The sequence below is a fragment of the Carcharhinus amblyrhynchos genome, unplaced genomic scaffold, assembly GCF_965287045.1.
Source record: "Carcharhinus amblyrhynchos unplaced genomic scaffold, sCarAmb.v2.hapA chromosome_128, whole genome shotgun sequence".
In the NCBI taxonomy this organism is placed as follows: domain Eukaryota; kingdom Metazoa; phylum Chordata; class Chondrichthyes; order Carcharhiniformes; family Carcharhinidae; genus Carcharhinus; species Carcharhinus amblyrhynchos.
Genome location: NW_027649868.1, coordinates 94,852 through 109,353, shown reverse-complemented (window position 1 = coordinate 109,353; position 14,502 = coordinate 94,852). Strand labels below are relative to the sequence as shown.

The window sequence follows — 14,502 nt, the reverse complement described above, 5'->3', positions numbered from 1 at the left end:
CGGCGACGTAAGCAAAATGCAGACTGAGGATCTGGGGAGGGAGTGTGAAAAGCTGGGAATGGAATTAAAAAGTAGAACCGACAAGGTGGTTATCTCTGGGCTACTGCCTGAACCGTGTGCAGATGGGCGTAGGGTTGACAGGATTAAGGAAGTGAATGGGTGGCTCAGGGATTGGTCTGAACCGTGCTGGGACCAGAGTGCTGGCGAATCGAGTAAAGAGGACTGTAGACAGGGCTTTAAACTAATTGGGGGGGGGGGAGGGTGCGAGGGTAGGTGACCTTACGAGGTCTAAAGTTAAGGAGAGTGTACATGTAAGGGAAGAGGCCGAGGATGTCCCAATAATAGAGGGAGTAGGGGGCGTGAGTATAGTTGGTGGCGTTGCGGCAAATAGGGTCCAGGTGAAGGCTGGGATGAAAGCACTTTATCTGAATGCACGAAGCATTCGGAATAAAGTGGATGAGCTGATGGCGCAGATCGACACAAATGGATACGATCTGGTGGCCATTACAGAGATGTGGCTGCAGGGTGACAGGGACTGGGAGCTGAATGTACAGGGCTATCAAGTGTTTAGGAAGGATAGGCAGGAGGGAAAAGGGGGGGGCGTAGCTCTGCTGATTAAGGATAGCATCACGGTGGTAGCAAGGGATGATATTGGAGCCAAGGAGCAGAGGGTGGAATCGTTGTGGGTGGAGATTAGGAACAGCAAAGGGAGGAAGACGCTGGTGGGTGTCGTCTATAGGCCCCCGAATAATGATCTGGAGATGGGGCGGGCTGTTAACACGCAAATAAGTGCAGCGTGCAGGAATGGGACGGCCGTAGTTATGGGGGATTTCAATCTGCATATTGATTGGTCGACCCATGTTGGACGTGGGGGCTCGAGGAAGAGTTCTTGGAATGCTGCCGGGATAGTTTCCTCGAACAGTGTGTGTTGGAGCCAACGAGGGAGCGAGCTATCTTGGATCTGGTGCTATGTAATGAAGCGGGTAGAATTAGGGACCTTGTGGTGAAGGATCCTCTTGGGGAGAGTGATCATTGTATGGTGGAGTTTCTGGTGCAGATGGAGGAGGAGAAAGTGGGTTCCCGGACACGCGTCCTTTGTTTGAATAGAGGGGAATACGGTAGGATGAGAGAAGAATTGGCGAATGTGGACTGGGAGAGCGCGTTTGAGGGAGGGTCTGTTGAGGAGCAGTGGAGGATCTTTAAGGAGATCTTTCTTGGTGCTCAACGGAAATTTATTCCGATGGTCAAAAAGGATAGTAGGAGGAGAGGTAATAAGCCGTGGATAACGAAGGAGGTGAAGGGAAGTGTTAAACTAAAAGCGGAGGAATTTAGAGTAGCTAAGAGTAGTGGGCGAGAAGAGGATTGAGAGAGGTTTAAATGTCAGCAAAGATTGACAAAGAAGTTGATAAGGAAGGGTAGGAGAAACTATGAAGCTGGGCTAGCGCTTAATATAAAAAAGGATAGCAAGAGTTTTTATAAATATATAAAAAGGAAGAGGCTGGCTAGGGTGAATGTTGGTCCTTTAGAGGATGAGAAAGGGGACCTAGTGGTAGGGGATGGGGATATGGCTAAGGTATTGAATAACTTTTTTGTTTCTGTCTTCACGGAGGAGGACGTGAATAATTTGCCGGGTGTTAGCGATGGAAAGGTGGTAGGACTGGAGGGTCTTAATGACATTACTGTTACTAGAAAGGCGGTGCTCGACAGACTGGAGGGGCTGATTGTGGACAAGTCCCCAGGACCGGATGGAATGCATCCAAGGGTTCTGAAAGAAATGGCGGAGGTGATAGTGGATGCCTTGGTGGTTATTTTCCAAACGTCGCTGGATTCCGGGGAAGTGCCGGATGATTGGAAAACGGCTAATGTTACGCCGTTGTTTAAGAAGGGTGCCAGGCAAAAGGCGGGGAATTATAGGCTGGTTAGTTTAACGTCTGTGGTAGGTAAAATGTTAGAATCTGTCATTAAGGAGGAAATTGCGAGGCATCTTGAAGGGAATTGCTTGATAGAGCAGACGCAGCACGGTTTCATTAAAGGGAAGTCGTGTCTGACAAATTTACTGGAGTTCTATGAGGATGTGTCTAGGGCGGTGGATAGAGGAGAGCCGGTGGATGTGGTCTTTCTAGATTTTCAGAAGGCGTTTGACAAAGTGCCTCACAAGAGGTTATTGCAGAAGGTCGAGGGACATGGAGTTGGGGGTAGGGTGTTAGCGTGGATAGAGGATTGGTTGTCAAATAGGAGGCAGAGAGTGGGGGTCAACGGATGCTATTCGGATTGGTGGATGGTGACTAGTGGAGTGCCCCAGGGGTCGGTGCTGGGGCCTCAGCTTTTTACCATTTATATAGATGATCTGGAGGAGGGAACCGAGTGTAGAGTGTCAAAATTTGCTGATGACACCAAGATTGGGGGAACGGCAAATTGTGCGGAGGGTGTGGAGAGTCTGCAGAAGGATCTAGATAGGCTGGGCGAATGGGCCAGGAACTGGCAAATGGAATTTAATGTTGGCAAGTGTGAGGTGGTCCACTTTGGTAGGAAGAATGGTAGGAAGGACTATTACTTACGGGGCGAAAAACTGCAGCAGGCGACGGTGCAGAGGGACCTCGGGGTCCTTGTGCATGAGTCGCAAAAACCCAGCTTGCAGGTGCAGCAGGTGGTCAGGAAGGCGAATGGGATGCTGGCCTTCATAGCGAGGGGGATTGAATATAAAAGTAGGGAGGTCTTGCTGCGGCTGTATAGGGCATTGGTGAGGCCGCAACTGGAGTACTGTGTGCATTTTTGGGCGCCGCACCTGCGCAAAGATATTTTGGCCTTGGAGGGAGTGCAGAAGAGGTTTACGAGGCTGATACCGGAGTTGAGGGGGTTGAGCTATGAGGAGAGGCTGAATAAACTGGGCTTGTACTCGTTAGAGTTTAGAAGAATGAGAGGAGATCTCATTGAGACGTATAAGATGATGAATGGGATGGATAGGATAGAGGTGGAGAGACTCTTCCCGCTCAAAAAAGAGAATAGGACTAGGGGGCACAGCCTCAAGATAAAAGGGGGGGCGGTTTAGAACGGAGTTGAGGAGGAACTTCTTCACTCAAAGGGTGGTGAATCTCTGGAATTCTCTGCCCGTTGAAGTGGTGGAGGCTGCCTCGCTAAATATTTTTAAGACGCGGGTTGATGGGTTTTTGATAGGAGAGGAGATTAAGGGTTATGGAGAGAGGACGGGAAAGTGGAACTGAGCCGCGACAGATCAGCCATGATCTTATTGAATGGCGGGGCAGGCTCGAAGGGCTGGATGGCCTACTCCTGCTCCTATTTCTTATGTTCTTATGTGTGGCGACGAGGAGATTTTCAATGTAACTTCATTGCAGTGTTAATGTAAGCCTTGCTTGTGACGCCAATAAATAAACTTAAAAGTCAGCGAAAAAAAGAAGTGTGACCAACATGAATTGCAGCAAAACCTGGCACAAGCTCACATTACGATGACAAGATCACTCCATGAGGCAATGTAAGCCTACTTGTGATTCCACTAAAAAATTAGGTTAGGTGGATTGGCCATGCTAAATTTTCGCTCAGTGTCCAGAGTTGTGCAGGGTAGGTTGATTGGCCATTCTAGATTGCCCTTTATTGTGACGTCTAGGGAATTTTCACAGTAACTTTGTTTCAGTGTTCATAGAATCATAAAATCCCTGCAGTGCAGAAGGAGGCCATTTGGCCCATTGAGCCTGCACCTACAACAATCCTGTCTAGGCCCTGTCATCATAACCAATGTATTTACCCTGCTAATCTCCTTGACACCAAGGACAATTTAGCATGGCCGGTTCATCTAATCCACACATCTTTGGACACTAAGGGACAATTTATCATGGCCAATCCACCTAACCTGCAGATCTTTGGAGCGTGGGAGGAAACCGGAGCACCCGGAGGAAACCCAGGGAGAACATGCAGACGGATAATCCCCCAAGGCCAGAATTGGACCCGGTTCCCTGGTGCTGTGAGGCAGCAATGCTAATGTTAATGTTAGCCTACTTGTCACTAATAAATAAACTTTAACTGAGCTTTAATTGTGTATTTGTGCAGCGTACATCTGCTCGAACCAAATCATGGGTTGGGGCGAGAAGGCAATCGAAATCCGATCAGTGGAGACGGGTCACCTTGATGGAGTTTTCATGCATAAAAGAGCGCAGCGGCTAAAGTTCCTCTGTGAACGGAACGACAAGGTAACGTGCGATGTAGGGAACCACACACAGGCTGTGTGTAGAACTCGCAGTGTATAGTACCTCGGGTGAAGGTGGCGCATGTAACTGAGTCTTTACAAACCTTTCTCCTTCAACCCGACCCGTCCATCTCCCAGTGTACACACCTGGGCCTTCACAGGCTGAGGGGACAAGATAGGCGTGATTGAGGATAAGTATTCAGTTCGCAAAAGTTTGAGGGGAGAGAGAACAGCAACATTCTCTTGGACACAAACTCACACATTGACTCCTGGCCAACACATCGATGGTCGTGGAGGAGTTTATTTATCTCACTCTTACTGGATATTGCAGGGAGGTTGGGGGTTTGCTGGAATACCTCCTACGTGGACTTAAAATACATTTTGCTCCACCAATAATTTGATCTCCCTCTCTTATATTGACTCCCTTTGGCCCTACACCCATCATTAAAGACCCCAGGGGTGATCAGGCCCGACACCTATCACTGAAGGCCCCAGGCCTGATCCAGGGCCCTACACCCATCACTAAAGACCCCAGGGCTGATCAGGCCCTACACCCATCGCTAAAGTCCCCAGAGCTAATGCAGATCCTACACACATTGGTAAAGTCCCCGGAGCTGATCCAAACCGATTACCCATTGCTAAAGGCCCCAGGCCTGATCTCGGCCCCACACCCATCACTAAAGGCCCCAGGATTAATCCAGGCCCTGCACCCATCATTAAAGGCGCCTGGATTGATCCAGGCCCTGCATCCATCATCCAGCTTATCAGTGCAAGCAATGTTACTCCTACATGCAAGAACAGAGAATCATAGAATCGCTACAGTACCGAAGAGGCCATTTGGCCCATCAAGTCTGCACCATCCCTTTGGAAGAACACTCTATCTAGGCCCAATCCCACACCCAATCGGCGTAAGTCCCACACATTTTACCATGGCTAATTCACCTAATCTGCATATCTTTGGACACTAAGGGGCAGTTTAGCATGGCCAATCCACCTAACCTGCACAGTGGGCAGCACAGTGGCACAGTGCTTAGCACTCCTGTCTCAGTGCCAGGGACCCGGGTTCGATTCCCAGCTTGGGTCACTGTCTGTGCGGAGTTTGCACGTTCTCTCCGTGGCTGCGTGGGTTTCCTCTGGGTGCTCTGGCTTCCTCCCACAGTCCAAAGATGTGCAAGTTAGGTAGATTAGCCATGATAAATTTCCCCTGAGTGTCAGGGTGTCTAGGTAAATGTGTGGGGTTATGGGGATAGGGCCTGGGTGGGATTGTGGCCCGTGCAGATTCGATGGGCCAAATGGCCTCCTTCTGCACTGTAGAGATTCTATGATCTTTGGATGCTGAGGGGCAATTTAGCATGGCCAAAGATCAAAGGTTTAGGTGGATTGGCCATGCTAAATTGCCCCTTATTTTCAGGGGGAATTAGCAGGGTAAATACGTGGGGTTACAGGGATAGGGCCTGGGTGGGATTGTCGCTGGTGCGGGCCCGATGGACTGAATGGCCTCCTCCTCCACTGTAGGGATTTTATGAATAACCTCAACCAGTACAGGAACTGAACCCACTCTGTTCCCGTCGCTCCGCACCACTAACCAGCTTTCCAGCCACCGGAACTAAACCAGCTCCAACAACGGAGAATGAGTAAAAGCAGCCAAAGTGACAGGCGCAGCCTCTTGTTTGAGCGACACCTTTCTAGTGCCCCTCTCACTGCCACCCTTCTGATTTCCCACAGGTGTTTTTTGCCTCTGTCCGTTCAGGCGGGAGCAGTCAAGTTTACTTCATGACATTAAACAGGAACACAATCATGAACTGGTAAAGGGACAAGATGTCGGACTACTGAAGAGTTGGATCCTGTAAATAAGTAGGACGGTGCATTTTGTAGATCAGAGCTTCAAGGCCAGACTTAACCGGCCTCGGAAAGGTTTCTGTGGAACTCAAAGTGGATCTCGTGCCTCAAGACATTGTCGATGAAGCTGTTTTCTTTTATTCCATTTTAATGTTTCTTTTCCCACCGCCCCCCCCTCCTTTTCCAGAGAAGGAATTTGACAGCTTGGTGACCTACCTAGCCGGCATTACTTTCCCCTTGCAAAGGCCAGGCTGCTGCTTGTTGTTGGTGGCAGGTCGCGTGGACTGAGTGTGCGCACTGGTTGGGGTTGCGTTGTGGGAGGGTGCAAAAGGGAGTGGGGGTGGGTGGGTGTTGGATGGAGAGGAAGGAGTGGGGAGGGGGAACGGGATGAAGAATAATGGTGATCGTAAAATGAGCTGCTGTTCTAGTGTGGGGGGTAGGCAGCACCAATTACTCATGCCACCCAATCTGTGCCACCTCACACCAGGTTCCAGAAATGGACAGTTAGGGAGAACTTGGTTTGAGCCCAGACTGGCAGTTCGACTGTTTTGGGGTTGCTTTTTTTTTTGTGTTTTTGTTATTTTTCTTTGTCGTCGTTGTTGCTGTTTATTTTAGAGTAGAACTAACATTGGGGGGAAAATAATAGTTTGGCAAATTCCTTTTGTGAGTCCCCAACAAGTGACCAGTTGCGCAGAAAGCAATCAATTGTTGTTCAAGTCACGTGTTGTTGCGGGAAAGGTGTGGTTCGCTCCATTGCTGCTTTGACTTGATCATAGTCCACCCCAGGTAGGGTGGTTTTGGGGCGAGGGGGGAGAAAATAAGACGCAGAAGCACCACAGTGCACCATTTTTATTGAAGGGTCATCTTAAAATGTCCACACAAGATGTGTTTGATTGGCCTTATTAGCATCATAGATTCCCCACAGCGCAGGAGGAGGCCATTCGGCCCATCAAGCCTGCACTTACGATACCACCCAGGCCCTGTACCCGTAATCCCTGCTAACCCCAGACACTAAGGTGAAATTTAGCACGGCCAATCAACCTAACCCGCACACCTTTGGACTGTGGGAGGAAACCAGAGGAACCCAGTGGAAACCCACGCAGACACAAGGAGAATGTGCAGCCTTCGCACAGACATTGACCCCAGGCCGGAATTGAACCCGGGTCCCTGGCTGCATGAGGCAGCGGTGCTAACCACTGTGCCACCATTCTAGGCCTAACTGAAGAGATTCCAGACTGTTTCATGTATTCCAAGTGTCTGGTTAAGTCTACTCCTTCACTGTCTTGCCTGCAAAGATTTGTCCATGTACTATCAGTTAAATCTGATAAATCTCTCTCTCTCTCTCGGTTGGTTTTGATACCTGTTAGCACAGACGTGAGTGGCAAAATGTGAAGGGCACAGAATGACTTGAGTGGCCTCTCACTCCCTCATCATTTAGTCCAAATTATTCTCTCCGTGGGCTTAAAATGTTGAATAATTGTTTTTCCCAACAGCACTGGAGCACAGAATTCTCCCCCACCCCATGATTAACATATAGTGCACGAGTTGGGAAGGCGATGGCCCAGTGGTATTTTCACTAGACTAGTAATCCAGAAACTCAACCAATGCTTTGGGGACCCGGGTTCGAATCCCACCACGGCAGATGAATTCAATAAAAAAAAATTAAAAATAAATCTGGAATTAAGAATCTACTGATGACCATGAAGCCATTGTAGCAAAAACCCATCTGGTTCATTCGTGTCCTTTAGGGAAGGAAATCTGCCATCCTTACCCGGTCCGGCCTACATGTGACTCCAGAACTATAGCAATGTGGTTGACTCTCAGCTGCTCTCCAAGGGCAACTGGGGCAGGGCTATAAATGCTGGCCCAGCCAGTGACACCCATCTCCCAAGAATGAATAAAAAAAGTTACATTTCACCAATTGCAACCTGCCCATACCTTCCCTGCACCCCCCGCCCCCCAACCCCCTCTGGTACCACCCTCTATACCCTCCCTCTCTTTTCCCCCGCCCCTCCTCCTGGGCCACACACAGGATAAAAAGCGATCCCAGCCAGATGGAACAGCTGCTCTGAAATTCGCTTTTAAAATTGTTACCGTGGAAGCCCCCTAGACTACTCAAATCTCTCTGGCTGTCTCTTATAGGGCACCGTGTGCTGCCTGTGGTTTTAAAAGAAGTAATCAAGAAGATACATCCCATGATGTGTCTGCTCCACATTCCCTGTACTGTCTGCAGAGTTCCCTGTGCGCTGTTCAAACAGCGTGGCTCTCTGGTCGCGCAGGGACGGGGTGGGGTGGGCCGCCATCCAGTCTCTCAAACCTGCTCCTTCATTCTGGCTGATCTGTACGTCGAAACTAGAAGCAAGGGAGATCATAGAAAGAAACCATACAGTGCAGAGGAGGCCATTTGGCCCATCGAGACTGCACCAGCGCCAATCCCACCCAGACCCTATTCGCATAACCCCATATATTAACCCCGCTAATCCCTCTAACCTACTAAGGACACTAAGGGGTAATTTAGCATGGCCAATCCACCTAACGCGCACGTCTTTGGAGTGTGGGAGGAAACTGGAGCACCCGGAGGAAATCCTTGCAGACACTGGGATAACACGCAGACTCCACACAGACAGTGACCCGAGGCTAGAATTGAACCCAGGTCTCTGGCAGTGAGTCAGCGTGCTTGGACGCTGCCCTTTCCATTCAGTCAGAATGCGAAACGCCACACCTAATGATGATGCTGCTTCCATTTACAGTGCATCCGTTTGGAAAAGTTGCTGGGGAGGGTGGGGTGGGGGTGGGCTGATCCTTATTTAACGCCAGGGCCTCTTCACCACCACAGTCCTGATTCAATAGAGGACATCTTCCATTTCAAAGATAAACTTTCCTCCCTCCCCTCCGACTTAAGTAGGCTTCAGTGGTAATCTTATATTTTGGGATCAAAGTGTTGTGTGAACACAAGTTTTTTTTATAGGAGGAGGACAGGACGATGAAGATGAGGGTGGATGTTTAGATATTGTGTCTAGGTTCCACGCGCGTTTCAAAAGTAGGGCATTTGATGAGGGTGAATGATCGCCGGAACTCATATTTCCCTGAACTCTAAAGGGTCTGGCTGAAGGTGATCACATTTCCCTTAGAAATTATTTATCAAGGAGTAGGTGATGGGAACAAGTCTTTTACTCAGTTAATCATTGCTGTAACGCGCCCTTCTCACATGACATAGCTAATGGTGAGTATAAAGTTTATTTATTAGTGTCGCAAGTCAGCTTACATTAACACTGCAATGAAGTTACTGTGAAAATCCCCCTAGTCCCCACACTCTGGCGCCTGTTTGGGTAACACTGAGGGAGAATTTAGCATGGCCAGCGGACCCAAACCAGCACGTCTTTCAGACTGGGAGGAAACCGGAGCACCCGGAGGAAACCCACGCAGACACAGGGAGGAGAACGTGCAAATTCCACACAGACAGTGACCCAAGCCGGGAATCGAACCTGGGTCCCTGGTGCTGTGCTGACCTCCGTGTTCCCACCCCCAAATAACGCCACATCCCACCCGCCACGGAATTGGACCGGCGAGGGGCAGACAGTGGAAAAGTCCCGCCAAATTGACCCGGGTTTCCCCAAGCTAGGCAGGAAGGTAAAGGCGAGGAGTGGCGTTGGGCGCCTTTTCTCTCTCGGTCAGAGTTGAGAAGCTCAAAGGTGGAGCCAACTGCGCGATGGCTTTCCAAAGAATTAAACCTGCCACGATCGAGCATTTCCCGCTGAAGGTTAGCTTTCCATGGCAGCCAGATGAAGGCGAGAAAATGATCGAGTTCTTTGTTCTTGGGACAAGTGAGAAGGTAGCTTTCCTCCCCTATCCTGCCCTGTTTGTGCCTCTCCTCCCAAATCTTTCCAGAGTGGCTGTTTGTTTGGCATCCTTTGAATCTGCTTCTTTGACCATTGTGCCATATATATGGGGCGCTTTAAGCAGTTGGAAATTGCTTGTCAATTTGCAAGCCTTGCAAGTTTATCTGTGTGACTGTCATTACGTTTCTTATCAGTTAGTCATTGGGTTTCCTCGCCTACCCCAAGGCTCCATCCAGTCTTGGAGCCATAAACATTCCTGTATGGGCCTGGGTGTGAAGCAGTGACCATCACGCACCACCACCCTCCCCAGCCCTCCAGCCCTGATGGTGACAATTCTGCCTCCAGCCCAGTAGTCGAGAGGTTTCACCTCCATTATAGCAGCCAGGGGCCAAATGCAAGTCAATATTGAGAAGTCCAAAATCCTTAGATGGTTTCTGTTCCTGATGGATCACCGGAGAGATCCAGTGTGGACACTGGATCCAAATGGGATCCACTGTGGAGACTGGGTCGGGATGGGATGCACTGTGGAGACTGGGTCAAGATGGGATCCAGTGTGGAGACTGGGTCAAGATGGGACCCATTGAGGAGACTGGGTCGGGATGGGATGCACTGTGGAGACTGGGTCAAGATGGGATCCAGTGTGGAGACTGGGTCAAGATGGGACCCATTGAGGAGACTGGGTCGGGATGGGATGCACTGTGGAGACTGGGTCAAGATGGGATCCAGTGTGGAGACTGGGTCAAGATGGGACCCATTGAGGAGACTGGATGAAGACGGGATCCAATGTAGGCACTAGATCAAGATGGGATCCAGTGTAGAGACTGGGTCGAGATGAATAGACAGATTTTCCTGGGGTGGGGGGTTACTCTCCCAGAGTACACCTCCTTCATTCACAATGGCAAGGGCAGCACTGGGAGAGAAGAGATGGGCAGACGTTAGCTTTTGACTGATAGCGGAAATAAGGAAGTAATCTGTAAAGGGCTGAAACTTGAGAATCTCAAGCCTCCACCTGACTGCGTAACCAGTGAGCGTTTGATTCTGCGACTTGGCACTCATGTACGGCGAGTACAGAAAGTGGAACAACACTTACGGCCGCCCTTGACGTGCAATCTAACCTTGTGAAGTCTTGTTATTTTTCTCTCTTTTGTCAATTAGTTCCAATCAATGTTTGCAAAATAGAAGGACTGACAATCTTGTTTTTCTTTCCAAACGGAGTTTGAATGCTTTGATTTTTTTTTTTACGAGCCAGCGCAGCGTTAGCAGGGGGCTAATGACGCATCGTGGAGGGGGTGATTTGCATGCTGCAGAACCGCTCTTTTCTATTTTTGAGCTCCCAATACCAGTGGCGATACGGCTTCTTGTTTCTCCGATTTTCTTGGTGTCTTTTTGCAGTAAGTTAAACAAATTAATCTCGAACTGAAGCAAGCATTGCTCGGTGTCTGTACAGTATGTTGTACCCCGGGGAAGGGACTGGTACTGGGGGAACGGGGTGGGGGGGGGAGGGAAGGGGGTGGGGTGTTGTGTTTCCTGCCCTGGGCCTTGCTTTTGCTGGGGGATGGGTGGAGTGTTGCTCACACGGCAATGCTACTTAGGGACAAATCCTCACAATGTGGAGGGTCGTTTTCACTTGAGTATCCAGAGGGCAAATGTGTCTCGCCCACCCACACAGTGCCCGGTTGATGAATTGGGCCTTTTCTCCCATGACCCCGTCCCAGATTAATGGCGCGTCGCTCACGTTTTCATTGTACGTCAGGTATTATTGACGCCACTTGTCCATTGATGTATTTGATCAGGTGCCACTCTCCCAGATTTAACTCCACCCTCCCGTTCTGTTTTCACCTCCCTATCCCCCCATCTTTCACTTGGGTTGATTCCTCTTAAAACTAAACCAATCCCCGTTTGGGGTCTCCTCCCATTGGAGTGTCGCCCTCCCCCAACCACCTCCAAGGAAAGTTTGTGTCCCCACCATGCTTCCTAACACCGCAGCCTCTGCAACCTGCAGAGGCAATGGAGAGGACGCCAGGGCAGCCCCAGTGGCAATTTGAACCTGGCATCCAAAAAAAGCTGGACTCCACATCAGTGAGGCAGACAATTCCAGCAGTGCAGAAGGAGGCCATTCGGCCCATCGAGTCTGCATCGACCACAATCCTGCCCAGGCCCTATCCCCTTAACCCCACGTATTTACTCTGCTAATCCCCCTGACACTAGGAGACAATTTAGCATGGCCAATCTACCTAACCTATACATCTTGGTACACCAAGGGGCAATTTACCATGGCCAATCCACCTAACCTACATATCTTGGGACACTCTGGGGCAATTTAGCACAGCCAATCCACCTAACCTACACATCCTGGGGCACTCTGGGGCAATTTACCATGGCCAATCCACCTAACCTACACATCCTGGGGCACTCTGGGGCAATTTAGCATGGCCAGTCCACCTAACCTACATATCCTGGGGCACTCTGGGGCAATTTAGCACAGCCAATCCACCTAACCTACACATCCTGGGGCACTCTGGGGCAATTTAGCATGGCCAATCCACCTAACCTACATATCTTGGGACAGTCTGGGGCAATTTAGCACAGCCAATCCACCTAACCTACCATCCTGGGGCACTCTGGGGCAATTTAGCATGGCCAATCCACCTAACCAGCACATCTTTCGGACTGTGGGAGGAAACCAGAGCACAGAGGAAACTCACGCAGGGGAGAACATGCAAACTCCACACAGGCAGTCACCCAAGGGCGGAATTGAACCCGGGTCCCTGGTGCTGTGAGGCAGCAATGCTAACTACTGTGCCACCCTTATGAAACTGGAACTACCCCAAAGGGCTGCAGGGTTTGACTGACCTGAGAATTTGAAGACCGCGTGTTTGCACTGTGGGCTGAGAGGGCGTGGAAGGATGTTTGAGATCAGTGCCTTGTGTTGGTGAAGAGAGTTTCTCTGAGCCATCGTAATACGAGTTTAAATCAACAGGACATGTTGAACCTGGAGTGTAATTAACAAACTGGGTAACCTGACTATGAAATCAAAACTGGCACCAAGCTCACTTGATCTCTTCTTATCCTTCCACTCCCCCCTCCCTCCCACCTCCCTTTGTTCACTCGAAGAGCAAATCTTACCAATCGCATCCTCACAAAGTCATTTAATCACAACAATTGCCTCATTAAGATGGGGATTGCGATGCACCAGAGGGGACCCCCCCCACCCCGCTCCTTTGTTCGTCCACCACCCCCCCATCCGTAACAACGCAAGGCTCGGTCAGCTCATAGTACCAGTCCACTTCCCATTTTAACCTCCCTTCAAACTGTGGGTCAAATCCTACTCCCCCCTCACCCCCCCCCCCCCCCCCCCCCCCCCCCCCAAAAAATGTATTACTTGCCTTATGAGGGATTTTTAACTCTTTGCGTTGCTTTCGTACAGAGAATGAGCCACTCAACTTCAACTCCCATTTCTACAGTTCAGTCTGATCCATTCCCAGCTGGATGCAGGATTTGGGGAGTGCCGGGTGGTTGGTGAGCTGACCCTGTATTTCCAGCTCTGCACCTCCCCGTCCCCCACCCACATCCAGACTGGTACTGCACTGTAAAACTCCAGCTGAAGCCCACTCTGGGCATTGCCACATCGGCTGGTTTCAACTGATTCTGTCCCGGGTTTTGGGGCCCTTTCTGGTGAAGGGGCCTAGGAGCAACTGCCATAAGCCCACCCCCCACCCCATCTTCAAAACCCAGGAGAGTTAAGAATCCCATGTAAGACTTTTTTTGTCTTCAATGAATGAATGTATCTTGTTTGACATAATTTATGGTTGGAAAGTTTTCGTTTCTGTTGAGAAATAAAATTCTGCCCTCTGACATGCGCATTTCTGGGCTTCTTGATTCCATCTTGAAGATGTCCTTCAGGATTGAGTTGTCTCCACACACTCCTCCATGGTCATTTCCCCCATCTATCCTCCTGAACCAACCATACTCCACGCTCTATCCCCACTTCCCTCATCCACTGCCCTCCCTCCACTTCAGCCAACCGTCCCAATCTCCCTGTTCCTCTGATTCCAGCTCTCACAACTACTCGGCCTTCCAGTATCCCCTATCCCTATCTGAATCACGCCTCCCTAAGCCAAATCTCTCCACCTGCCGCCCGCATTTCTGTTTCAAATTCTGTTTCAAACTCTTCCCGGATCACAGCTTTCTTCGCAGCTCCCAAGTCAGAGGACCATAGAATCGCTCAGTGCAGAAGAGGACCTTTGGCCCATCAAGTCTGCACCTACATACGCGAAACCTCTGAACTCCCACCCAATCCCATTTACCAGCACTTGGTGCATAGCCTTGAATGTTATGATGTGCCAAGTGCTCGTCCAGGTACTTTTTAAAGGATGTGAGGCAACCGGCCTCTACCACCTTCCCAGACAGCGCATTCCAGACCGTCACCACCCTCTGAGTTTTTGCCTCAAATTCCGCCCCCCAAATCTCCTGCCCGCTCACCTTGAACCCATGTTCCCTCTTGACTGACTCTTCAACTAAGGGGAACAGCTGCTCCTTCTCCACTCTGTCCATGCCCCCTCATAATATTGTACACTTGATCAGGTTGCCCCCTCTTCTGCACTCCTTCAAAAACAACCCAAGCCT

The 14,502-nt window shown here is 50.0% G+C and overlaps 1 protein-coding gene across 4 annotated transcripts in view; it reads left to right on the top strand.

The window, feature by feature from the left end:
• The window catches only part of LOC145338650 (misshapen-like kinase 1), a 316,064-nt gene extending 309,673 nt beyond the window's left edge, over nucleotides 1-6,391 (top strand). For 3 of the 4 annotated variants that reach the window (XM_080183040.1, XM_080183039.1, XM_080183041.1), the window contains 2 exons: nucleotides 4,063-4,202; nucleotides 5,924-6,390. In XM_080183040.1, coding sequence (XP_080039166.1) covers nucleotides 4,063-4,202; nucleotides 5,924-6,007 — 224 coding nt within the window. In that variant the 3' untranslated portion in view covers nucleotides 6,008-6,390. Of the gene's footprint in view, nucleotides 1-4,062; nucleotides 4,203-5,923 lie in introns of all 4 variants that reach the window. The other variant, XM_080183038.1, reaches the window with a different exon arrangement.
• Nucleotides 6,392-14,502: the final 8,111 nt, after the last annotated feature.